Source organism: Dryas octopetala, chromosome 5 (assembly GCF_963921425.1).
Source record: "Dryas octopetala chromosome 5, drDryOcto1.1, whole genome shotgun sequence".
Lineage (NCBI taxonomy): Eukaryota > Viridiplantae > Streptophyta > Magnoliopsida > Rosales > Rosaceae > Dryas > Dryas octopetala.
In genome coordinates, this window is record NC_141370.1 from 19314312 (window position 1) to 19340901 (window position 26590).

The 26590-nt window shown below is 37.1% G+C and overlaps 5 protein-coding genes across 5 annotated transcripts; 2 read left to right on the plus strand and 3 right to left on the minus strand.

Moving 5' to 3' along the window:
- Window positions 1–2202: 2202 nt before the first annotated feature.
- Window positions 2203–11812, plus strand: LOC147285347 (uncharacterized). The gene is made up of 22 exons (XM_086244081.1): window positions 2203–3397; window positions 3485–3600; window positions 3755–3963; window positions 4274–4393; window positions 5019–5147; window positions 5240–5365; window positions 6285–6340; window positions 6433–6526; window positions 6653–6770; window positions 6982–7191; window positions 7405–7735; window positions 7856–7949; window positions 8352–8460; window positions 8707–8978; window positions 9166–9293; window positions 9495–9729; window positions 9890–10078; window positions 10166–10455; window positions 10536–10719; window positions 10827–11069; window positions 11194–11279; window positions 11390–11812. The coding sequence occupies exons 1-22, from the start codon at window positions 2568–2570 to the stop codon at window positions 11535–11537; spliced, it is 4317 nt and encodes a 1438-aa protein (XP_086100207.1). The 5' UTR covers window positions 2203–2567; the 3' UTR covers window positions 11538–11812.
- A 918-nt stretch (window positions 11813–12730) lies between these two features.
- On the plus strand, window positions 12731–16204 carry GGT4 (gamma-glutamyl transpeptidase 4). The gene is made up of 7 exons (XM_086244044.1): window positions 12731–13020; window positions 13493–13824; window positions 14001–14519; window positions 14763–14998; window positions 15092–15356; window positions 15484–15621; window positions 15720–16204. The coding sequence occupies exons 1-7, from the start codon at window positions 12897–12899 to the stop codon at window positions 15990–15992; spliced, it is 1887 nt and encodes a 628-aa protein (XP_086100170.1). The 5' UTR covers window positions 12731–12896; the 3' UTR covers window positions 15993–16204.
- A 109-nt stretch (window positions 16205–16313) lies between these two features.
- Window positions 16314–18121, minus strand: LOC147285349 (SNARE-like superfamily protein). The gene is made up of 4 exons (XM_086244770.1): window positions 17920–18121; window positions 17133–17219; window positions 16772–16840; window positions 16314–16638 (listed from the first exon to the last, which is right to left on the minus strand). Exons 1-4 carry the CDS (start codon window positions 18058–18060, stop codon window positions 16504–16506), a joined length of 432 nt encoding a protein of 143 aa, XP_086100896.1. The 5' UTR covers window positions 18061–18121; the 3' UTR covers window positions 16314–16503.
- A 641-nt stretch (window positions 18122–18762) lies between these two features.
- On the minus strand, window positions 18763–22664 carry LOC147285350 (ATP-dependent 6-phosphofructokinase 6-like). Its single transcript, XM_086243417.1, has 13 exons — window positions 22229–22664; window positions 22017–22063; window positions 21832–21871; window positions 21412–21474; window positions 21185–21322; window positions 20903–21061; window positions 20746–20799; window positions 20597–20665; window positions 20373–20502; window positions 19606–19871; window positions 19456–19504; window positions 19209–19363; window positions 18763–19122 (listed from the first exon to the last, which is right to left on the minus strand). The coding sequence occupies exons 1-13, from the start codon at window positions 22469–22471 to the stop codon at window positions 18916–18918; spliced, it is 1620 nt and encodes a 539-aa protein (XP_086099543.1). The 5' UTR covers window positions 22472–22664; the 3' UTR covers window positions 18763–18915.
- A 1129-nt stretch (window positions 22665–23793) lies between these two features.
- LOC147285351 (nudix hydrolase 8-like) lies at window positions 23794–26021 on the minus strand. The gene is made up of 9 exons (XM_086244638.1): window positions 25820–26021; window positions 25466–25728; window positions 25144–25209; window positions 24899–25036; window positions 24732–24806; window positions 24585–24635; window positions 24458–24492; window positions 24184–24292; window positions 23794–24072 (listed from the first exon to the last, which is right to left on the minus strand). Exons 1-9 carry the CDS (start codon window positions 25902–25904, stop codon window positions 23887–23889), a joined length of 1008 nt encoding a protein of 335 aa, XP_086100764.1. The 5' UTR covers window positions 25905–26021; the 3' UTR covers window positions 23794–23886.
- Between the last annotated feature and the right edge of the window lie 569 nt (window positions 26022–26590).

Consider the following 26590-nt stretch of genomic DNA (forward strand, 5'->3'; position numbering starts at 1 on the left):
AAAATGCATCAAGGGTATAAACATTTGAAATTGCTCGAGTAACAAACTGAAATTCTCAAGGAACAACTTGGGATGCCCTAATGAACGACTTGAGATGCCTTAAGACATGACTTGAGAAACTCTATAATATGACTTTGGAAGCGTCAAAATTGACTTGGGATGTCACTAGATACAATTTGAAATGCAACAAGAGTATAAACATTTGAAATTCCTCGAGCAACAAATTGAAATTCTCAGGGAACAACTTGGGATGCCCTAAGGAACGACTTGAGATTTCCTAAGGCATGACTTGAGAAACTTTAGGGTATGACTTTGGGATCATCAAAACATGACTTGGGATGTCATTAAGTATAATATGAAATGCATCAAAGGTATAAACAATTAAAATGTCTCGAGATACGAACTGAAATTCTTAAGGAACGACTTGAGATGCCATAAGGAACGACTTGAGTAACTCTATAATATGACTTTGGAAACGTCAAAATTGACTTTGGATGTCACCAGGTACAATTTGAAATGCATCAAGGGTATAAACATTTGAAATTACTCGAGCTACGAATTGAAATTCTCAAAGAACGACTTGAGATGATGCCCTAAGGAACGACTTGAGATTTACTAAAGCATGTCTTGAAAAACTCTAGGGTATGGCTTTGGAAGCGTCAAAACATGACTTGAGATGTCATTAAGTATAACATGAAATGGATCAAGGGTATAAACAATTAAAATGTCTCGAGCTACGAACTGAAATTCTCAAGGAACGACTTGAGATGCCTTAAAGCACGACTCAAGAAACTCTATAATATGACTTTGGAAGCGTCAAAATTGACTTGAGATGTCACTAAGTACAATTTGAAATGCATCAAGGGTATAAGCATTTGAAATTTCTCGAGATACGAATTGAAATTCTCAATGAACGACTTTGGATGCCCTAAGGAACGACTAGAGATTTCCTAAGGCTTGACTTGAAAAACTCTAGGGTATTTGGAAGCGTTAAAACATGACTTGAGATGTCATTAAGTATAATATGAAATGCATCAAGGGTATAAACAATTAAAATGTCTCGAGCTACAAACTGAAATTTTCAAGAAACGACTTGGAATGCCCTAAGGAACGACTTAAGATTCCTTAAGGCACGACTTGAGAATCTCTATAATATGACTTTGGAAGCGTCAAAATTGACTTAAGATGTCATTAGGTACAATTTGAAATTCCCAAGGAGTATAAACTTTTGAAATTCTTTGAGATACGAACTAAAATTCTCAAGTAACAACTTGGAATGCCCTAAGGAACGATTTGAGATTTCCTAAGGCACGACTTGAGAAATTATAGGGTATGACTTTGGAAGCGTCAAAACATGACTTGAGATGTCATTAAGTATAATATGAAATGTATAAAGGTTATAAACAATTAAAATGTCTGGAGATATAAACTGAAATTCTTAAGAAACGACTTGGGATGCCCTAAGTAACGACTTGAAATGTCATAAGGCACGACATGACAAACTCTAAGGTATAACTTGTGAAGCGTCGAAACATAACTTGAGATTTCACTAGGTAGAATATGAAATGCATCAAAGTTATAAACATTTAAAATATCTTGAGTTACAAATTGAAATTCTCAATAAACGACTTGATTATGTCCTAAAAAACGACTTAAAATGATCTAAAAATATATTGATATTATAACGATATTAGAAAAATATCGGTGGTTGAAGTTATGAACATCTCAATGAAAATATGGGGGATTTCACGAATATCTTCGTCCGTGCCACTAACTCACCATGAGAATCATGAAACTTGGGCTCCTAGGATGGCAACTATAAAAGGGGCAACTAATTTTCATATTGTGGTACAGTCATATCTAAAAAGCTTCATAGTCACGAGAGCATTTAACTAATTTAAGGAATGCAAAAGATACACCATCCCTTTTTTTAGAGCACAAAGTTTGAAAGCTTAACTTTGTCGTCTAGGATTCCAGCATAATTTTCTTCAAAGTGAATTGTGAATGAATGTCCATATTAGTCCATTACGTGACGCAGCAAACAAAATTGACTGCCCATTATTATTTGATCCCAACAATTGTGAATTGTGAATTTGTAACGTTGTATTATTCTTATCCGAAACCGAAATACCTTAAAAAGAAGTTGCTCACGTGCCATGCGCACGTGCTGCGTGTGTTGTGTCTGTTTGTCCGTTGTCGTTGCAGTTCCACCACCAGGCGCGAGGCGTCAGCTCTTCCTCTTCTTCGCTGTCTGTCACAAACAAAGCAACAAACACCAAGACGACGCCATAATTTATAATAATTTATTGGATTGCATACCATTTTCATTCAATCCAATTCAATTCTATTTCCCAAAAACGCCTAATCTTTCGCGTATTTATCACATTCGCCCCTCAATTTCTGGGTTGATTTACTTCCCATTCTCATTCAAGTCCCAGTCTTTGATCCACAATCCTACTCAATCCAATCCCCAAAACCCAGAATTAGGGTTTGCGTTCACCCATTTCTATCATAACAATAATCTCCAACTGGGGTTTTATCTCTGTGATGAGTTTCACCTATTCAATATGGCTCCTTTTGCCTCGTTTCTTCGCCACCTTTTCATTTTCAACCTGTTGACCCTTTTCGCCATAAACCTTAGTCTCGCCGCTGATTTAGACGATGAATTCTCGGTTCTCAGCTTCGACTTCAATTCGTTTCACGGGGACTACACGCCTCCATCGCCCCCTCCGAGTCCGCCGGAGCCTCACCCTCCCTCGCTCTCTTGTCAGGAGGGTCTCAAAGGAATTGGGTCTCTAAACACCATTTGTGAGCTCAATTCAAGTTTGGTTTTTGAGGATGATGTGTATATAGAAGGGAATGGGAGCTTATATATATTCCCAGGTGTTAATTTGAGCTGCCAATTATTGGGTTGCTCAATTGTGATTAACATTAGCGGAGAATTTAGTTTAGGCAGCAATTCAATGATGATTGCAGGGCTGGTTTCGGTTAATGCTTCGAATGCAAACTTGTCAACTGGGTCAGTGATAAACGTTACGGGGTTGGCGGGTGAACCTCCGTCGCAGACTAGTGGCACACCAGGAGGTGTTCAGGGTGGTGGTGGAGGGCATGGTGGGAGAGGTGCTAGTTGCGTTACGGATAACACCAAGCTCCCAGACGACGTCTGGGGCGGGGATCCATATGCATGGTCATCGTTGGATGAGCCAAAGAGCTATGGTAGTAAGGGTGGCACGACTAGTAAGGAGGAGAAGTATGGTGGGGAAGGAGGTGGAAGGATTTGGTTGGAGATGAAAACTTCAATTGATTTTAGTGGGAGTCTTTTGGCTGATGGTGGTGATGGTGGTATCAAGGGTGGAGGAGGGTCTGGAGGCAGCATATATATCAAGGCGTTTAGGATGTAAGCACTCTGTTTTTTGTTTAACTTGAAACGATGGCGGCCACTAATGCTTATGCATATTAATGTTTATTTTTCTGTGAAGAGCAGGACTGGAAGTGGCAGGATAAGTGCAGTGGGAGGTAATGGATTTGCTGGAGGCGGAGGTGGCAGAGTTTCCCTCAAAGTTTTCAGCAGGCGTGATGATACAGAAATCTTCATTCATGGTAAGACACAGATGCTTATTTGAAAATTCAATTTGTATGTCAAAGAACTGTCTAGTTTAAATCTCTTTTGGCTATTTTTAAAAGAACGATTGGAACTCCCTTGTTTTGGAATATTATGACTGGTATATGAGTTGTGTTCTGCTTCTTCTGGCAGGGGGGATGAGTTTAGGCTGTCCTGAAAATGCAGGTGCTGCAGGGACATATTATGATGCTGTACCTAGGAGACTTATAGTCAGTAATCATAACTTGTCCACGCAGACAGACACGCTTCTGTTAGAGTTTCCTAAACAGCCGCTTTGGACAAATGTTGATATTCAAAATCATGCCAAGGCCTTGGTTCCTTTGTATTGGAGCCGTGTTCAGGTCACTGAAAAACTAATTTCTACTGCTCTGTGATCCTATTTGTATATGGACAAAAATGCTTCTTTTGGCCAATGATATCTTAATCCTGTATATGTTATTGGTCATTTGGTGGCTTGTACTTTGGGTTTTTATTGTTCTGTTATTGCTTTGTTTTGTTCAGGGTTTAGGGATACAAATCATGAAACATTTATAGGAATACAAATCAAACCGCATGAGTTATCTGCCAATATAGTACTAATAGTTTTGAGATAAATCATGGATTGATGGTCTTCATCATGGTCTGACATTGAAATATTAATGCATTGTACAGGTTCGAGGCCAAATTCGTTTATCATGTGGTGCGGTTTTGAGTTTTGGTCTTGCACATTATGCTTCATCAGAGTTTGAGTTAATGGCAGAAGAGCTTCTGATGAGTGATTCTGTTATCAAGGCAAGTGACAGACTCATCATCCTTTTTTTCTTTCTATTCTTAATTTATTTAGAATTTCATGTTTCTTGCATATTTGACCAGCAGTGCACAAATAAATTGGGGATGGGAGTGGGAAGGCCCAAGGGGGCTAAGTGAAAAAAGCAATTTGTTTAACAATACATTAAGACATGCACATCTCACATCTCACAATATATATAATGCTTGAGTGTCACTAAGTTGGAACACAACATTATATAATTAACACAATTTTTTTTTTTTTGGTGATCAGTATTGTATTTGTTTGCTCATTATATAAAGGAATATGGTAATTTTATTTGTGCAAGGTCATTATTGTACAAGCAAATTAGAAGCAATGGTGGTGGTTTTATACATCTTTATAGGTTCATATCCACACTGTTTGTCTTTTTATTTCCAAAATAGATCTAAAACATTGTAGTAATTTTCCCCTATTTTTACTTCTCTGCTAATTGGTATGTCCTACTTGAAGCTTTATGTTTAATTTTTGTATCATTGTCTCTGTTGCCATATGCAACAATTGCTTGCATTCCCCCTCTTTTATTAATGCTTATTCTGGATACTGATTAATATAAGTTGTTCATTACTGTCTTTTTCCTAACAAATTTAGATATTTGGGGGTCTTCGAATGTCTGTCAAAATGCACTTGATGTGGAATTCCAAAATGCTTATAGATGGTGGTAGCGATGCAATTGTGGCAACTTCCTTGCTCGAGGCAAGCAATTTAGTGGTTCTAAGGGTACGTTCAAAACAGAACCTTGATTTTCACTAGCATAGTATAATTTTGTGTTGTTTACATTATGAAATCATGTATCCGTATTTGGTTGTCAGGGGTCATCTATGATACATTCTAATGCAAATTTGGGAGTTCATGGACAAGGTTTCTTGAATTTGTCTGGGCCAGGAGATCTGATTGAAGCACAACACCTGGTTCTGTCTCTATTTTTTAGTATCAAGGTAAGCTTCAGATTCATTGTGTAGTAGTATGCAGCATTTTTATAAAACCATGTTTTATGAGCTTAGGAATTATGATGTTGCAAAGTGTTTAGAAATGTTGGCATCAGAGGGACTTTCATATTGCATCAATTCCTTCCCCCCTCCCTCCCCTCCCCTTTTTTTTCTTCTAACTGAAATTTATCCCCCAAATATTGTTGTTTAGTGTTTGGTCTCTAAATAACTTAGTCATACCTCATTGGGAAGCTTGCAATTTCTATTGACCTATTGAATGTCAAAGGGTCACCTTGATCTGATGGTTTCCTTGGCAGAGACATTTTTAATTATGAAATTATATTTGATGTGGTTTTTGTATTATTTAATGGGGTGATTTAACAAGTAAAAAAGGTATTTACCCACCATATGAAAGGTCACTAGCTCCAGAAGGGACTCTATAAGCTGAACACAATAGAAGTGTAGGGTATTTTAAGTAATCATTTAAGGATAAATGATAAGAAAAAATAAACTTGAATTTGAAAAAGAGAAAAGATGGGGAAAATAGAAGCAGGATCTTTTCCACAGAAAGATATTTCATATTGGACATATCCACTTATAACCTTCCAAATGCACTGATCATGGATGACTGTTATAGTCCTTGTAAGAATCTGGAACCTCCTATTCCTATGATAATTATAGGCAAACTTCTTTTGGTTTTTCTGTGATTTGAATTTGGAAACTCATATAGTTTGTTGATTTTGTTTTATGTAACATTATAATAAGCAAATCCAATTGCATATATATGAAAACGTATTCTTATTCATATGGAAAACATTATGCGGTGCTATGTGAATTTTGAAATTGTATTGATTTTCACACTAATTGTATCTTACCTTGTGGCATTGCCATGCATTTACATACTGAATGTTCTCTTTGTACTATGAAGATTGGACCTGGATCTTTACTGCGAGGTCCTCTGGACAGTGGCGGTAGTAATCTTACGTAAGTTATAAATTCATAGTTCTCAGTGTTGCTATTCTTTGCTAATATTTTCCTTTTCTTTTCTGAATTGATATTCATTTTGGGAATGGTAGGAAACTCAACTGTGAACTTCCAAATTGCCCCATGGAATTAATTCATCCGCCTGAAGATTGTAACATGAACTCCACATTGACCTTCACTCTTCAGGTCTTCCATTGATCCAGATTGAGAACTAAGTACTTATCTTGGTCAATTTGGTAAACGTTTGATAAACAATTGAATGGATTCCACCTTGTGTTTCTGATGAATGGTTGTCTTGGCTTGCTGCTCTAGATTTGTCGAGTTGAAGATGTTATTGTTGAAGGCATCATAACTGGATCTGTTATACATTTTCATTGGGTTAGAGCTGTAGCTGTCCACTCTTCTGGGGCAATTACTGCATCTGGGCTGGGTATGTGTTCTGGATCTTATCTTTTTAACAAATTTAACTCAACCAGCAACCTGAAAGTTCATTTGGATTTGAAGTAATAAACATAATATCTTTTTATTCGAAACATTTAGTCCCAGAGTTTCATAAATTGACTGAAGGTTCAAATTTCAGATTCACCTAAACCATGCATTCTAAGAAGTAAGATCTAAGGATTCTTTATTTCAATCTGCAGGTTGCACTGGTGGGCTGGGTAGAGGAAAAATTTTTGTAAATGGGCTTGGCGGTGGTGGTGGGCATGGTGGCAGAGGTGGGGATGGGTTTTATGACGGAAATTTTATTGAAGGTGGTGTTTCCTATGGAGATGCTGATTTACCCTGCGAACTTGGTAGTGGTAGTGGAAATGATAGCCTAGCTGGTGCAACCGCAGGTGGAGGTATTATCGGTAAGAGTTGGAAATGTTTTTATTGTATTTTAGGTAATACGTACGCAAGGGTAAATTAGGTGGTGTTGGAGGCTTCAAGTTGTATAAGCTTATGCAACTATATATGTTTGATTAACTTATTTCTTTATTCATACATCATTCTGTCTATGTGGGTTGTTATAGTTATTATATCTCCTTTTCTTGAATAGTAATGGGTTTCCTTTTCTTGAACAGTAATGGGTTCATTGGAGCGGTCATTGTCAAGTTTGTCTCTTGATGGTTCACTTAGAGCTGACGGAGAAAGCTTTGGAGAAGATTTTGGTGAGCAAAATGGCAGGACCATTTCAAATATAGGTCCTGGGGGTGGATCTGGTGGAACCATTCTTTTGTTTGTGCAAGCATTGACACTTGGTAATTCTTCTACAATCTCAACTGTTGGTGGACATGGTAGTCCTAGAGGTGGTGGTGGAGGAGGTGGTGGGAGGATTCACTTTCACTGGTCAGATATACCAGTTGGGGATGCATATCTACCCATAGCAAGTGTGGGAGGAAGCATTGATACTGGGTTTGTATCTGGATATATCACTGCCTTCTGCAATTTTGGCCCATTTTGCTTTGCATATCTAGTTTCTGTTGAATAATTAGTTTCTGATTTTAACTCTCTTTCCCCTCTCCTTGGTTACAGGGGAGGATTTGGTAGAGGTCATGGTCGTGCTGGCCAAAATGGGACTATAACCGGAAAGGCCTGTCCCAGAGGGCTTTATGGTATCTTTTGTGAGGTATTTGCAATTTATATCTGCATGAAATTGACTTACTTTAAGATCTATATGGCTTTGTTCATACTATTATATCTAGCATGGAGTTATAAACATTATGTTGAAAAACTAATGCCATTGTTGTTGGCATATTTTGGAAATTCTAGTTGATGTCAATTTTTGACTGGCTAATTTTTCATTGGAAATTTCATTGGCTGGTTATGTTATTGTAAAATATCCTAAGTCTTTAACTCATTTAATTTCTAGATTTTGGATCCATATTATAGGTCAGCAAGATACTGGTTAATATTTTTTTCATATGCATATTTGCCTTTGATTGTAGGATGAGGATGCTTTCATTGAGGTGCTTGTTTTCTAGTAGTTATCATGTTTATGTTTTTACTATTTGAGCATATTGCACTGCAGGAATGCCCTGTTGGAACCTTTAAGAATGTCAGTGGCTCTGATAGAGCCCTTTGTCATGCTTGCCCATCTTTTGAGCTTCCACGTCGTGCCATATATGTTACAGTTCGAGGTATCCCTAAGTGTAACTCTGTTTTTTTTTTTTTTTTGTGCAAAAGTTTGGCTATAGTTTTCTTGCATGCTTTATTTCAAAAAGTTTCTCATTAATTAACTCTGAAGATCTTGAAATTGTGTTAGACTGTTGCTGGTTTTTATGGATCTTTGTTGCTGAGAGTTGTGTCACATGATTAGTCTTGTCAATTTTAAATTATGTTTCTCTTTGGGTAAATCAACTTTAACATCATTCTAATTCTATCAGGTGGTGTTACTGAAACTCCGTGTCCATACAAGTGCATTTCTGACAGATATCACATGCCAAATTGTTATACAGCACTTGAAGAATTGGTGTACACTTTTGGTGGACCATGGTTATTTGGTCTGATTCTCTTAGGTCTCCTCATCCTGTTAGCTCTTGTGCTTAGTGTTGCACGGATGAAATATGTTACTGCAGACGAACTACCGGCTCCTGTACCTGCTCGACAGGGCTCTCGTTTAGATCATTCCTTCCCTTTCCTTGAATCGTTAAATGAGGTTCACCTCCAATTTTTTCCTTTGGTCACTTACTACTGTTTCTATTACTGCCATTATGGTCATACAGAAACCAAACTAGAGTGCTCTGCAATCTGCTATATATTGTGTTATATGTGATAGTACTGTTGTCATTCAGTACTTTTTTATTTTTATATTTATAATTATCATAAGAAATTTTGTCTTTCAGGTTTTGGAAACAAATAGAAATGAGGAATCTCAGAGTCATGTGCATAGGATGCATTTCATGGGGCCAAATACATTCAGTGAACCTTGGCATCTACCACATTCACCTCCAGAACAAGTAACAGAGATTGTGTAAGCTCTCTTTCTCTTTGTGGTGTATAATGAATGTGGTGGCTGGATGTCCACTGCAAGCAAATGGTGACGCATCATGCCTATGTTTGATTATGCATATATTTCCATATGCTTTGAGTTTTACAATTTGGTTCATAGTTTCATGTTAAGTCATGTTGTGTAAACTTCTGTAAGTTTCTTACGTATTTCATTATTTGGCAGATATGAGGATGCATTCAATAGATTAGTGGATGAGATTAATGGCTTAGCTGCTTATCAGTGGTGGGAAGGATCAGTCTACAGCATTCTTTCTGTCCTTGCCTATCCACTTGCATGGTCATGGCTACAGAGTCGACGGAAAAAGAAATTACAACAACTTCGTGAATATGTTCGATCAGAATATGATCATTCTTGCTTGCGTTCTTGTCGTTCTCGTGCACTGTATGAAGGGCTTAAGGTTTACTCCTAAAGAAATCCGATTTTAGAAGTGCTTTTTTTGTGCTTATATATGTTAGTTTCACTTTCTAATATATTTAAAATCTACCTAACAGGAAACATTTTTTTGATTGTGGTTGAATTAACATTTGTAGCATCATGTTTACTGTTTTGTACTGCAGGTAGCTGCAAGTTCTGATCTAATGCTTGGATATGTGGACTTTTTCCTTGGTGGAGATGAGAAACGAGCTGGTCTTCCTCCTCGTCTTCATCAGAGATTTCCAATGTCTTTAATTTTTGGAGGAGATGGAAGTTACATGGCCCCTTTCTCTCTTCACAGTGATAACATCCTTACTAGCCTCATGAGTCAGGTTTGCTATCTATTTATGTTTAGGGCTGTCTTTCATGTGAAGTTCAGTTGTTCCTATTGGTATTTTTATATTTTGATCTCCTTTCAGTCTATCCCACCTACCATCTGGTATCGGCTTGTAGCTGGTGTAAATGCTCAACTGCGCTTGGTCCGGCGTGGACACTTAAAGTTAACTTTTGGTCATGTTATCAGCTGGCTTGAAACTCATGCAAACCCTACTTTTAGTGCATATGGCATACATGTTGATCTTGCCTGGTTTCAGCCTACAGCATCTGGCTATTCCCAATTTGGACTTTTGGTATATGGTATCAACAAGGAAACTATGTCACCAGCGCTGGATGGTCAAGATGCATCATTGCCATCAGAGCATCAGTCACGGTAACAATCTGCTCACGATTATTCTTGTAGCAAGTTATATATATACCGTCAGGCTTATGTTTCTTCCACCTGATTTGCAGTACACCAAGAAATCATAGGGAAAACCCATCTGACCATTTGAGACTCATTGACCATTGGATATCTCAAAAAAGGTTTTCTGGAGGGATTTTACACACCAAGAGCTTAAGAACGTTTAAAGAGAAGAAAGCTATATGCAATCCCTTTTCTTTCATAGTTTATAATGCTAAGCCTGTTGGCCATCAGGTAGTGATCTTGCCTTTGCTGGTCTTTATCATTTCTCATTTTGATATCTGGTTGTATTTGTTAGATGCTATTCTAACTCTCCCTCACACTCTCTTTCGTTATAACAGGATCTTGTTGGTTTGGTCATCTCTATTCTACTCTTGGGAGATTTTAGCTTAGTCTTGCTCACTTTGCTGCAGCTGTATTCTATTTCACTGTTACACCTGTTCTTAGTCTTGTTCATTCTTCCTCTTGGCTTACTATTTCCCTTCCCAGCTGGAATCAGTGCTTTGTTTAGTCATGGACCTCGACGAGCAGCAGGTCTTGCACGTGTATATGCTTTGTGGAATATCACATCCTTGATCAATGTTGTAAGTTGTTCTGAACCAAATGGCTTTAGCATTCAAAAGGGTCACATACAATACAAGCAGGCTATGCCCCCTTTACAATAATAATTTGATAGTGCTGATTCCCAACAATTTTCTATTGTGACAGATTGTTGCTTTTATGTGTGGATTGATTCATTATACGACCCACTCAAGGAAAAAGCATTCCAACTTTCAGTCCTGGAATTTTAGCATGTAAGATTTTAGCTTCATGGCAGCAACTGGTTATATAGTGATTTTGCAGCAACTTTAATCCTCACTGATGAAAATTGTTGTATGCATTTGTGGTGTGATGGGTAATGCAGGGATGAAAGTGAATGGTGGGTGCTTCCTTCTGGTTTGGCACTGTGTAAACTTATCCAATCGCGACTCATTGATTGCCATGTGGCTAATCAGGAAATTCAGGATCACTCATTGTACAGCAATGACCCTGACGTGTTCTGGCAGACATGAAGAGACTCACTGACCCTTGAAGATCCCAAGTTATTTTTATTTTTTGTTTAAAGTTTTGGTAAATATCCAGCCCCTATAGACATTTTTTTTTAAATTTATCCAGGTCATTTTTCTATTGTGGTCTTTTTTTCTTAAAAAAGAAAAAAAATTCCCGTACATATATTTTGAGACATCAGATTAATGGTGGGAGATAGAGAATCAGTAGCCATTGTTAACCTGTACACAATAGTTTTTTCAATGCATATGCATAATAGTTGTGACTAATCTTTCCTTTATTGAACCAAATCTAATTCTTGACTGATTGTATCAAGATAACGAGAACCAACACACTCCTTGGAATTTCCATTACTTGCGTTGGTTGATTGGAATTGGTCTTAGCTTGCTATTGTCACATGTTTGCCTAACAATTTGAAAAAAATGCTCGATACCAACCAATCCTCAAAAATCAGAATTCATGACATCTTTGATTACGAAACAACAATCATACAAAAGGCTACGACTCTTAAGAGCAAGTGAAGCAACATCTCTAGTTTGAACTTGTGGAGTTCGTAACTTTAGTGATTAAGAAGGTTTACCATGCACCCAAAATTCCCAAGTTCGAATCCCTCTAGTATGAACTTTAAATGGAGACCTGACAGTGCTTATAAAGTGATGCGGAACATGGTTCACGTCCTCATGGCATGTTTTTCCATTTCCTGGCATTGTCAATCAGCATCGCTAGTCCAGACTATCCACTGGAGTTGGGTGCTGCATAATTTTCATCTCCAAGACTCCACCCATTTTTTTAGCTCCACTATATAACACAACTACTAGTAAATTGGTAATAAACAATCAATATAATAAAATAAGACTTTGGGATTGCAAAAAAGAAAAAAAACTGTAAATTTGTACTACTTAATTACGTGGTCAACGAGCCAACAACTTTTTTTATCTTAGTTTTGGGGTTCATTAAGTGTTAATGGTTAACCAAAACTACAGTGGCAAAAAAAAAAAGGTTAACCAAAACTATACAGTAAAAGGTAATAATAAGATTTTTTCTTTTTCAGCAACTTTATATGCTGACATGATAGCGGTTAAGTGGTTGGACGTTGCCTAAGTACAGACGGAATCTAACATATTTATGTATGCTTTCCTTTTTAACTGGAAGAATCTAACCAATCTCAGAAGAAGCCAATCCAAGCACTTCAGACTCAGGCTATCTATGTATTGGGGTACAAAGCTGACTAGATTAAAATTGTAGAAAGTGAAATAAAACCATCCTCTTAAAATGTGACAGAGTTATTCACCAAGGACAATAATTTGCTACCCCTCTACCAAAGCACCTAAGATTCTCTCTGTCTATCTGTGTCTCTGAGAATAATGATGGGGGAGCGGAGCTTGGCAGCTCCACTGTTGGGCACTCATGGCTTGGCCAATAAGAACAAGAAGAGCTGGGCTAGAGCTCTGTGGCTCCTCCTTCCATTCATAGCCATAGCCATCATCTGTCAGTTCTCTTTTTCTCTCTCTCACTTTCTTATATAGTACAGTTTTGAGACTCATCTTTGGTCTGTCTTTTTTCTTTTAAAAAATTTAGTTATGAAAGCAAGATCTTTGGTCTGTCACAAACTGAATGTCTGAAAGGCATAAAAGCAACCCCGATCTGTGTGTTCTGGCTTTTCATAATCCGTACACTTTCAATTTTCTTGCAAGTATATAAAACACTTGGAGACATGTCAAAGTGTCAAACCAATCCTGCTTGGTTTAACATGTTTGACTTTTTACAATCCAAGTGTTTTGCGCACGTGTGCATGATGCTATGTTCAGAGATTGAACAACAAGCGAACTTGGAGATACCAAAATTTTCAAATAATATTCTTTATTTGTAGGGAACTTGGATTCGTTTAGTTTGTGTATCAAACGGTACAAAATTTTCTGCTTGACACTTGTTTTTTTCTTCAATCATTTTGTAACTGTAGGCCTTATATGTGGAGGTGACACAATTGGGTGGGTACTGAGAGCAGCAAACAATTACAATGAGGGGATTGAAGTCAATGAGTCTGACATTGTTGAGTCAGAGCATGGAGTTGTTGCTGCTGATGATGCCCGATGTTCCGAAATTGGCGCCTCAATGCTTAGGCAGGGTGGGCATGCTGTTGATGCTGCAGTGGCAACAGCATTGTGCCTTGGTGTTGTTAATCCAATGGCAAGTGGGATAGGAGGAGGGGCTTTCATGCTTGTCAGGTCTTCAGCAACCTCTCAAACCCAAGCTTTTGATATGAGGGAAACTGCTCCTTTAGCTGCTTCACAGGTTTATAATCCTCTTTTTTCAGCTAAAATGCTAGTTTCAATTGGAACCCATGAATCAGTGGATCCAATCTATCAGAATTGTAGCATACTTTTAATTTGTTCATTTTGCTTGATGAAGTTTTACAGTAATTTTCTTCTGTATGTTGTATATAATCTGTAATTGTCATCAACAAACAGAATATGTATGAGAACAATCCTAAGGCCAAGTTAGTAGGAGCACTGTCAATGGGAGTTCCTGGTGAAATAGCTGGTCTACATGAAGCTTGGTTGCAATATGGGCGCATGGCATGGAGGACTTTGTTTCAACCTGCAATAAAATTTGCTAAAGAAGGATTTGTAGTTGCTCCTTATCTTGGAGGATATATAAGAACCTATAAAGAAAAGATTATAAATGAACCTGGCTTAAGGCAAGTGTTTGCACCAAATGGGAAGTTGTTACAGGCAGGTGATAAGTGCTACAATGTGGAACTTGGCCGAAGCTTAGAGGCAGTGGCAGAACTGGGGCCACAAGCCTTCTATAATGGTACTCTTGGTGAAAAACTAGTGAAGGATGTGAGAGAGGCTGGTGGGATCTTGACAATGGAGGATTTGAGGAATTACAAAGTGAATATTACAGATGCAATGGCTGCTAATGTTATGGGATACACTGTATTGGGAATGCCACCTCCTTCAAGTGGAACATTGGGGCTTTCTTTGGTGGGTGTTTTCTCTTTCCTATTTACTTCTTTACCATTTTTTTTTTCCACAGATGTGATGATAGCTTAAAGAAGCTGCATAATTTTCCATCCTAATTGGATGATGCTGACCATTCTGATTAATTGGTCCCTGAAACTTAGCATTCAAGGACTGACAATGCATTTTGAAGGGAATAGAACTTTTTTAGTAATTATTTATGCTTATTTGGTTGAGTATGAGGAGCTTACACTTTGGTAAAAACAGGTTCTGAACATCTTCAACAGCTATGGAACTTCGGATGCTGCAAACGGAGATCTTGGTCTACATCGCCTGATTGAAGCATTGAAACACATGTTTGCAGTCCGGATGAACTTGGGTGACCCTGCTTTTGTGGATATAAGTAAATATGCATCTGATATGCTTTCCCCATCTTTTGCAAAGATAGTTCAGCAGATGATATTTGACAACACAACTTTCCCTCCAGAGTACTATTTGTACAGGCATGATCAGCTGACTTTTATAGTTCAAATTAGAGTTTTCTCTACCTGCTTGATAATCTAAGTCATTATTCTAAAGCTTTTTTAATTAACCAGGTGGAGTCAGCTCCAAGATCATGGAACAAGTCATTTCTGCATAGTAGATACAGATAGAAATGCTGTATCAATGACAACTACTGTAAATTATCCTTTTGGAGGTGGAGTGCTTTCTCCTTCTACCGGAATTGTGCTCAACAATGAGATGGATGACTTCTCAATTCCCACAGATATATCTGCAGACCACCTCCCTCCTGCTCCGGCAAATTTTATCGAACCAAACAAGAGACCTTTATCTTCCATGACTCCAATTATTATCACTAAGGTACAGAAACTACTGCATACTTCAGGTGTTACAGTTAGCCATTTCTTCTTAGTTGATTAATGCCCTACTTAAGGTGTCATCAAGGTAATAATAGGCAACTTAATAGGCAATGTTTGGCCCTTTGCAGGACAATCAGTTGGCTGGGGTTCTTGGGGGTAGTGGTGGGATGAACATAATTCCAGCTGTGACCCAAGTTTTCATTAATTATTTCATCTTGGGGATGGAGCCTTTAGCTGCAGTTCAAAATCCAAGGGTCTACCATAAGGTTGCTAACTTGTTTCAATTCTTAGACATGATATATATATATATATATATATATTATGGACTCTGTACGTTTTATGTGATTTTTTTTCTTCCATGCAGCTAATACCAAACATAGTCTCCTATGAAAACTGGACAGTGATCGACGGGGATCACATTGAGCTTTCAGATGAAAGGAAGCTCTTCTTGCAAGAGCGGGGTCATCATCTGGAGGCTAAGGCAGGGGGAGCCATCACTCAGCTCATTGTTCAAACCCTTGGAAACCCTGTTAACATGGGCAGGAAAAGTGGACACATTTCTAATGAGCAAATATTTCATGGTACACTTACTGCTGTAAGTGACCCTAGAAAGAATGGAAGACCTGCGGCTGTATGATTGCAAGTTGTCTATAGGTTAAAATGTCACAGAGAAGGGAGTGGTCTTGCTGGAATTCAGTCTTGGTGCGCAAATTTGTTCGTAAATATCATGACATTTTGTACATATCAATTGGGAATGTGATTGTTGGGTTGTGTTTACCTATACAAATATTAATAAGATCAAATGTTTCATAAATTTAAGATATTTTGGATCCAAGTCCATTTTAGTTTCCTTGCTTACTGCTTGTTGAGTAATTTCTTTGATTCATGGATGATTTCTAAGAGTCCTCTAGTACACAAAGTTCATCAGAATGCTTTCATGGGCTTTGAACCTCATCAATTAAGACACAAAGCTCAACCTCATATATTAGTATGCAATCCATAAAATGAACCACAATTTTTCATTAACAAAGAAAAGGTATGGTTTATCCTCTTTGCAGTTATTGTACAACAGGCGACACATATGAATTCAAACCCGCTAAGAAACTCAATACAACCCTCAGCAGCCTAGAACCTAATTTGGCATTTTTTCAATATGTTTTGTCCATCAGCTGTATTGGGGCCAGGATGTTAGACTTGCTTGTCTCGACAATACACCCATTCATGACCATTTCCTCCAGCATGAAATGCGCTTTCTCCAAATGAAACATGATGTCTAGTTCACACTGCAAATTCAAGTGAAGAGAAACAAAATCACTTTCTTCAAGCCTTAAATGTGGACTACTAAAAGGAAAAAAATGCTAGTTAACTCAAATCAGAAGCAAACAAACTATGCACTCTTTTTGGAAAAGGACTCACCACATTGCCAAAATGGCGGTCCATGGTTTCAACTAACAGATGTATGAATTCCAAAATTGCAAGCTCATTCTGCAATGTAAATGACAAGGGAAACATGTTAAGAAAGACATCGTATGGTAGGAGGCAACAAGAGAACAAGTATGATATGAGATTAATTAAACATATTTCTCTCTCACACACACACACTCTCTCTCTCTCTCTTACCTCACCCCTTTAGTAGTCGTGGAAAAAAAAAAAAAAACTGTACCGAGTAAAATTAGTATTCCTGATCTGTATATATCATATCATGCTTGATCTCTTCGTGAACACAAAAATGATGAAGGAACTAGTTGACAATAAGGGAAAGATGGGAGTAACTTACTTCATCGTTGTCAACTCCAACCAGGAAAAACAAGGAAGCATAGCGCCTATAAATAATTTTGTAGTTCCGGTGCTCAACAAATGAACACTGTTCCATGTACAGAATATATAAGCAACATAAGCATGTATGGCTGCAGTCACATAATAATACTAATGACAATAAGATATGAACTCCTACATACGATTTACATTCAGCAGGCCCTACAGATATGAACTTCTAAAAGCATTGGTGACCAATGAGATTTCACACAACATAAAGCATAATGCAAAACATGGATCATAGGGGTCAGGTAGCAAGTGCTTAATATTCATAAAGTTAGAGTAAATGAGAAGAAAAGCAATTCATTGACAGAATCACATATTTAACTTTAAATTATCAAATTTATTAGTGGGTTTACTTAAATGGACATCCTATTTTCCTTGCATGTGACCATAATTTCAGGAAGCAGATCTTTAGCGCAACCCAATTGAATTTAAAATTTTTTATTCTGATATCATATAGCCAACCGAAAGAACCCAATAAAGTTTTCGATCCCACTTCCACTTATTGTTCATGAACAAGTAGAATCTAAACTAAAAACATGGGGACCAAGATCTTGCCAAGCTTATGCAAACCCAGAATTGAACAATTGGGCATTGGTAATTTCCCGTTTCATAAAGGAAAATCGGACCTTTTGGTTCCGATATCTAGATTTGGAGCCAATTCCGAATCTTTAGATAATCAATACAGACGTAGCAACCAATGAAATCAAAATTGCAGTCCGAGAGAGAGAGAGAGAGAGAGAGACCTGTTGCTCGGTGCGAGCGAGGCATTTGCGGACGATTTCAGCTTCAAGAGCTCGCCTTTCTTCAAGAGTGAGATATTCGTAGTATTGGGCAAGACGGGTCTGTCCCTGCTTGTTCACCATCAGTATGAATCTAATCCCCATCGTTTATGTTGCTACCAACCCAACTTCCCACAGAGACGTCTAGTGACGAGGTCTTAGAAAAGCCAAACCAATATAAGGACCTGTTTGGTTTCCACCAGTTTTAGAAAAAAAATTTCTTGTTTTTTTTATTATTCAAAATATACATATATAATATTTTTTTGCAAGTAATATATAATTATTTTCTAATAAACTATTTTTATTTACTCTCTAATAAGATCCTTAAATAAGACTTGATGATTTGCAGAGATATATGTGGAAAAAGATTACACATCACTCTCACTACTATTCAGGTCACTCTCAGCACTATTCAGGTCACTTTGAGACTCATATAATCATATATGACTATGACACTAAGTAACCATTGTGAAAGGGGCTAAGTTTTTCATGAGCATGTCTTATTGAAGAGTCTCTCATGTGAAAGGCCTTATATATATCAATTATTTATTAAGCAATGATTATCGTCGATATGATTTGAAGTCAGAATTTTTCATAAAAGAGAGACTAGTATTACACCAAATAATCATTAGCTATCTAATTTAACAATTCAGAATCATCTTTCTACAATTACGGATATTTGGTCCTCTAGTCCAGTTATCCTTATAATAATCAATGATATTACCATAATTTGGTACAATGTTTACAAATGTTTCAAAGTTAATAACGAAATTTTATTACTGTCATTTCGTCTCGCAACAAAGTTCCTTAAGAATTTGAGAGGTTTATAGCTCTAGTTGTGGCAGAGTCGTACAAAAAAAATTCTTTGCGCATTTTGATTCGAAGTTATTTTAACAAGGAAAATATAGAATTGCATAAAATAGATGAAATTACAATCTACAAAGCCGTACAGTACTGATCTCAATTACAGTTATTACTGATTTCCTTGTTCATCAAATTGTGGTCTGAACAATGTTCCTGATCCAACAACTGGGTGGGCGGTTCTTCCTCTCTCTTGTCCTCTATGACATCTTTGGCACTCAAAAAACTTGGCTGGTTTGTGGAAGATAGGAGCCTTGCCCACATTCTGTCAGTGATCACAACCTTGTTCTGCTTCTCAATGATTCGCTGCAAATCAAACCAGCCAACAATTACTTCAATGTTATATCAAAATCAAAGCTAAAAGATATATATTTTATGCATGAGGCACTCACATGGAAGGGTATATAAGAATGTCTCCCATTCACAGGCCCCACCGTAAATCCTGTGTAACCTGCCATTGCTCCATGGACAGCACTTTGAGCAAGAAGTGTGCAGTACACATTATCAGAGGCATTGCTTGGAATTGCTCGGATCATATACGTAGGATCTGCAAACAATGAAGTGAAAGGCTTGACTGATCCAGTCCTTCCCCAACTTTGGAGAGTATAATGTATGATAACAATTTTGTATATTACCAACCTATATATTTGAGGTTTATGGCCATTTTGTTCTTCTTTGAAAAATGATCCTGCATAAAACAAAAGTTATATCAATGATTATGAAACTGTGTGCAGATCTTATATACTGAGTTTATAATGGGTGAGAATGCATATCAGGATATGTCCAGACCTTGATCTTCTGGGAAATCCATAGCCCAACATCTTCGAGAAGCTTGTTTCCTGAAGCATCCTGTTTGGCCATAGGATTAATGCTCTCAGAAAGAAGCTCCTGCCCAGCTCCTTCAGCGATGACAATAACCATGTGCCCATTTTCTTTCAGTCGTTTCTCTATGTATTCGATAAGTCCACCAGGACCTTCAAGATAAAAGGGTGACTCTGGAATTAAGCAACAGTCTACATCTCGGCTTGCAAGTGTTGCATACATAGCAATGAACCCTGCATCACAGCATCTAGTTTAGATTGTATAAAAGGCAAGGTGAAATTAGCAAAGTACATCACATGGAACTACAATTCATATCTTACAAGTCACAATTTGAATCAAGCTGGAACAATGAAGAAAACAAACCCAACCCATACTCAGATTTGCAATGATGATATACTTGAAAATCTAGAACAGCTTTCAAATTAGCTAATAATTTGGTATAACATAAACTTCACCAAGTTGTATGCATTTTGTGTTCTACCGGTCCTTGATATGCTTTGCTGGACAGATCCACAGTTGCTATTGTATAGAAAAAGTTAAGAGGGACTAAGATTAAGTTATTTATTAGTCTACTGCTCAATTGAGAAGCTCTAAAGAAATTTACATATTCCCACACCTCAGCAGAGTAATTGGGGATGTATGATTTTCTCAAATAAGTAAAGCTAGGTAAACTTCTCTAAATATTCTTAAGGAATTTTAAAATGGAGGATGTCGTAAGCAAACAGGAACCTTACCGCTGTACCGACCCATCAGCTTCACAACACCAATACCATTCTCAACGCTTTCAGATTCAACATGTGCTGCATTAATTGCACGTTGAGCCTCCTCAACAGCAGTGTCAAAGCCAAAGGACCTGTCAATGACCTGTATCAACAAGAGGTAGCAGTTAACGAGATTTTATGCATTTGTGACAAATCATGCATAACTCAGAAACAAGTAGGCTAGCCAAGAAATGCACCGGAATGTCATTATCAATGGTTTTGGGGATCCCAGAAACTACAACTTTGAGACCACGCCTTTTAATTTCCTGCATGATGAATAATCATAATGTCAGAGAAAATAATTTGCACAAGCAAATTGCATCAACCTCTAATAAAATTACATTACCTCATATATCACAGATGCCCCCTTCTGGGTTCCATCTCCTCCAATTATGTAAACCTGTAACATAGACCATGCATTGGAGAGGGGATCCAGACCAGAAGAAATGCATACAAAAAATTGTTGATCCATGAATAGCATTGATTAAGAATAATGAAATGACCTGATTGATTCCTCGGTCTTGAATGCTGTCAACTATCTTTGAGGTATCATGGCCACCTCTTGATGTCCCAAGAATGGTTCCACCACGTTTATGGATATCATTCACACTCTTAGGAGTTAGCGGAATTGTGTTACGAGAATAGAAACCCCTGTATCCTCCCTAAAATTTTTGAATTTCATTAGCCAATCATGCCACTGAATTAGGCAATACAAAAATCAATTGGCACTTAATTCAATTCCTTAAATTTCATATTTTCAATTCCTTAATGCAATAATAACTTACATCAATTCCCAGAACTTTCTTTACACCATACATATGGTGCAAGCCACATACTATCTCCCTAATCACTGTGTTGAGTCCAGGGCATAGACCCCCACATGTCACAATACAAGCATGAACATCATCCGACTCAAAATACACCTGAAAACAACAAGAAGCAACAGAGTCACTGACAGTGACAGCAGATGGAATTTAATTATATTCCATGCATAAAAGACACAAAAGCATACTCTTTGACGAGGTCCAGCACGCCGAAAATGTGTGCCCCTTGGACTATTCTTGTGAACAACAATCTGAAAAAAGCAGCAGAGGAGGGACAAGAAATATACTTTAAATATAATATTAATGTTAATGAATAAAAGAGAGAGATTGAGTTTGCCATCTATGAAATTTATCTTATCATGCATTTGGATCAGAGGAAACCGATCTGAGGCCTTGGAAATGCAGGCCACCAAATTATTTGAGAAATTTAGTAATTTTATTCCCTCGGTACCACCTCTCCAGACCCAAAAGTTAGAAGCACAAAAGTTCATGCAGGCCCTTTAAAGCAATGGAAAAGATCATAACAATAGCAGCACAATTTGAACAAACAATTCTACAACAGAAATACCAAGGAGGGGAATCCATTATCCATGGGAAAAAAAGCTCACCTGCTCAGCGACAGTGTCATCCACATTCACAAAGTACTGCCTGAAAAAAAAAAAAAAACAAAAAAACAAACAAACAAAACAAAATTAAAGAAAAACCCATTTCTAATAAACACTCTATGGTGCAGCAGTCACAGAAAGAACAATAGAAATGAAACAGACACATAGAAAAGCTGTACACAACTTACTTGACGACTGAGTATGCAGGATTGTCTTGCAATGGATTTGGGTAAGTCTACAAGGCCATCAAACAAAACCCATTACCACAATTAATATATAGACCCAGAACCATTCATAAACCACACAAAAATGCCAAAAGAAAAAGCCTTTCTTTTTATTTGGCCGGCAATGAACTGCAAATAAAGATGATAATTATAATATTCATGAAACGACGACGTACAGGAAGATTAGGAATGTAATCGGAGAAATGAGGAACATCTTCGAGCACATAACCAGCGTCACCGGCCACAACCTTAAGCTTATTATTCGTTTCCATCAGGACACGTGGCGAAGACCCGACCTTATAACCCGAACCCGAAAAACTCGCGAAGCAATTACCAGAACCCGAACGCGAATTAGCAAGAGAGCTTGAATCGGAGCGCTTCAGAGACATGATTGCAGAGGAAGCGCGAACAGAGTCCATTCGATGACAGAGAGCAACAGCGACAAGTTGTTTGAAGTCGTATGGGAAAGAAAGAGAAGCATATTCATAGTTTATACTAGTTTGTGTTCTGGTTTGGCGGCGTTTGAAAAAGAAAGAAAAAACCGGTGGCTGAAATAAAAACAAAGTGAGCTTTACGGTTCAAAGTTACTTGGGGAAGAAACCAACCACCATTTTCGAAATTTATAGAGATTCTAGAATGAATTTATTTATTTTCTTCAACGGTTTGGAAGACTTTTACTTTATTTTACAGACTTGGGAGATAAGTAAAAATTAAAATGGAGAAAATAAAATAGAAAATTAAGGTTGACCAGCTTGACCGTTGAAGTTTGGGCGCGGCAAATTGGTTTACGGGTATGTCCGGAAACCAGAGCTGGGTTTGATCTTTGATGGGTTTGGACTACATTGACCCAGCACACACGTGTATGTGAAAACTGGAAAGTCATTTTTTTTTTTTCCCAAAGAAAGCACATGTGACGGGGATTGCGTGACTTGTAATATGGAAAGTGAATGTAGTTGGAAAAAAATAATAATAAAAGCAGGAAAAAAACGCGGGGTTCTTGGAGGTGATATTGGCAATTCAATATGTGCCATCTGTATATGTTTGTGGAGCCACCTTAATCTCTAGAAGACTAGAACAATCTTGAGTGTCCTGCTACCCCAATCTAATTAAGAGGGGTTTAGTCTTTTAACCTAAGAAATAATAAGGGTTTAGTCTATCTTGTGGACCCTAAATTCATCTCACTCTTAAATTTTTGTAAGGAATTAAGACTTAGTCACTCTAATAAGATGAAGTTTCTTACTCTTAAACGGTAAATGTATCTATGATGTGACAATATTTTATTTATTTATAATTGTGTCCATATCATGTGTCACATTAGTTAAAATTAGTTAAAGATTAAAAATTAAGATTTTAGATATTATTGTTATGTATGAGAGTATGAGAGCTAATCAGCTAAGTAGATTATGGCAGTAAAATTAAATTTTTTCAGAAAAGTTCATGTTATTGTATTAGAATTGAATTAGAACCAAAGAATTGAAACTAGCTTGTTCTTCAAAGTGCATGATGTTATGGGCATTCACCAATTTGGGAACTCCAATAGCAAATGGAACACTAAATCGTTCCATTGGATATGTAATTGATCATTAGTGTGAATATCAAGCCTTAATTCTTCCACCCCTTAGATAGATAGAAGGGAGGTTGAGCTTTTGGTTTGTCATGGTGTGGAAGAGTTGAACAATAATTTTTTTTTTTTCGTGTTTTTAGAGAATTAAATAATGAAAATAGATGACGAATATACACCTGATTGAATTGATCGTTTCATCTTACAATGTAATTTTTATATTAGATTCACTAGGAGGTATATATGTCTCTTGGAATAATAGAAGATAGAATTCTAAGTACTTTTTAAATCATCATAATACAAGTAGGATAATTTTCCATCAATTTTGGAGTTGAGTTGATGACCAATGAATCCACTGTAGCGATCTTCATGGGCTGCAAAGCATAGATCAATGACTTTCTTTGACAAGTGGTCATCTTGATAATATTGCTGCCCAATAAACTCATCAAGAGGCATCCACTGAAAAGTTGATATGAAACACCAGGCAAAACTCAATCAGAAGCTGAAGGAAAAAAGTTATAATTTCCCTGAGAAAGAACTGGATATATAAATGTGACCAAATTTTAATACCTTTGCAGCTTGGATCTCCTTCTCATCCACTGTGATTTCAGAGGACAATGGCTTAAGCATGCACACAAAGAGCAAGTCTGACTGCTCAAATGCAACCATGTGAGCATGTCTTCCAAGTTTCAAAAGAAGGAAATATAAAACATGCAAAAAGAAAGAAGGGCAAGTTAGGTTGTCTTGTGCAAAAAGAAGGACCAAGTTGCAAAGATGTCTTTCCATTGAATTACTTAACATTACTAGTAAACCAAAGAGATAAGGTGGCAACATAAAGCCTTACCTGAAAGCTACCAATTTCAGGAAAGTTGTGTCAACCTGTGAACAAAAATGGGTGACTAAGAAGAAATGAAACAAGTGATAAAAATGATAGTAAATCATAATGTAGAGAAAGATGAATGTATTCTTACACCAGTTTCTTCTTTCACTTCTCTGATAGCTCCAGAGAATATGTCTTCAGACTGAGAAAAGAAGATAACATTATTGTTGGCCTTCAAAACAGAGAAATTTAGTGTAGAACTAATGTTGAAACATGGTCAAGACTAAAAAATGTTCACCTTGTTGATATAACCAGTGGGAAACTTCCACACACCAGAGCAATTACAAGGGCACTTCTCTTTTACCACAAGAACCTAATGTTATCAAAATTGCATCAGAAAGAAAATTTTGTGAGTTGGGCAATGGTAGAGAAAGTTAGTAATAAATTACCATAGAATATGGATACCTCTTTTTTGTCATTGATCACAAATGCTCCAACACCAATTTGATGTGAAGGGCTAGCAGGAAGCAGGCAAGCTTCATTTGGAATCCAGTATGTTAACATAACATATCCTGGTTCTGCATGGTGATAGTTGAAACCCTCCTGAATACATGACAATCAGATGTGTTTTAATTAACAAACACGATGGGAAAGTAATAGTAGCATTGATGGTATAACATACAATTAGATAAGGGTTGTTGAATTATAACCTGAATTGCAATTGGGATAAGGTCAGCTTGCTCATTTAGTATTTTGAGCCATACCCCCTTTTTCCCCTGCATTTCACATAATAGCTAGTATCTCAATTATGGTATGCGTGTGAAACTTAGTAACAAAGACTATTATAAGATTGCAATTTCAGATAGTTTGAAGGAAAAAATTTATATAGATTTCTGAATTTTCCAAGTGCCATGTGTACAAAATGCATAGAATAGTATCAACAATCTTTGATATGCCGACGTAATGAGCAGGTAGAGAGGTGTATCCATATTAATATGGTATTATATTGTATTTCATTCACATCTATCATACCTTCATTTTCCAGTTGGACAGAGAAACCTGGAGAGCAGATGCAAAAGCATTTGCACTCATGGGTAGGCTCTCTGAATTAATTATGACTCCATCATATTCGTCGTTCCAAGCATCAAGAAATTCCATTGTCACGCTTGGTGAAGATATATTGGGAGATACAACATGACTTGCTAGTTTCTTGAAGCCACCCCCAAGCAATGTCATGCAAGAAAAATTAAGATCAGAAGTAGAGGCTTTTGTGAGAACTGATTTCTGCAGAAAACCTGAAATAGCATAATAAAAAGTTCATTGATGTTCATTTGTGTGATAGAAACTATAAATATGATTGTATGACTGAGAGAAGCAAGAACTAACCATTTGACAAGAATTTGAGACTGCAATCTTTAGAAGAGGAAACTGCAACCATTGGCCCATGTAAGGACCCCATTGCTTTTGCCATAGTTCTAGTTATGCAACAAATTAGGACAGAACCATGCTACTATTTGTATATAGCCATTGCAATAGGATGAAAATGGATGTGTTGAAGAAAAAGAGAAGGTGAATATTGTAGAGAATAATAGCATCCTGCAGGACAAGTAGGAATAAAGGGATGGTAGTTCTAATATGCAGTAAACTATATCAATGGGTAAGCATAATTTGTTCCCCCCCCCCCCCTTCTTTTCTGTCAAACTATACATTCTATTTTATATTTATGTTATCAACTAAACTTAAAATATGAACAAAAAGGTCACCCTAATGGCCGAATGGGAAAGCAACTATGACTTCCACTAATACTACACTACTACTTATCCCTATGTCCTTGCACAAAGAATGATAATATTCCCATCCATTTCAAGCATTTCATGGACATTCTCTGCATACAAATTTTTTTTTTTTGGCCACTTCTGCGTACAAATTCTTAATCCAGTGGTAACTTGTTATTACCAGAGGAATAATGAGCATTTTGTACTTCCATAATTGCCATACCTTTAATGATTTTGACATGTTAAGGTAGAGAAATTATTCTGTATAACCGATATATTGACACGTGGTATAACCAGTCTATGTGTTATAATATGAGTGGATATTATTAATACTATACCTTACTACTATAAACATATCGTCCAATAATACTCTTACACGTTG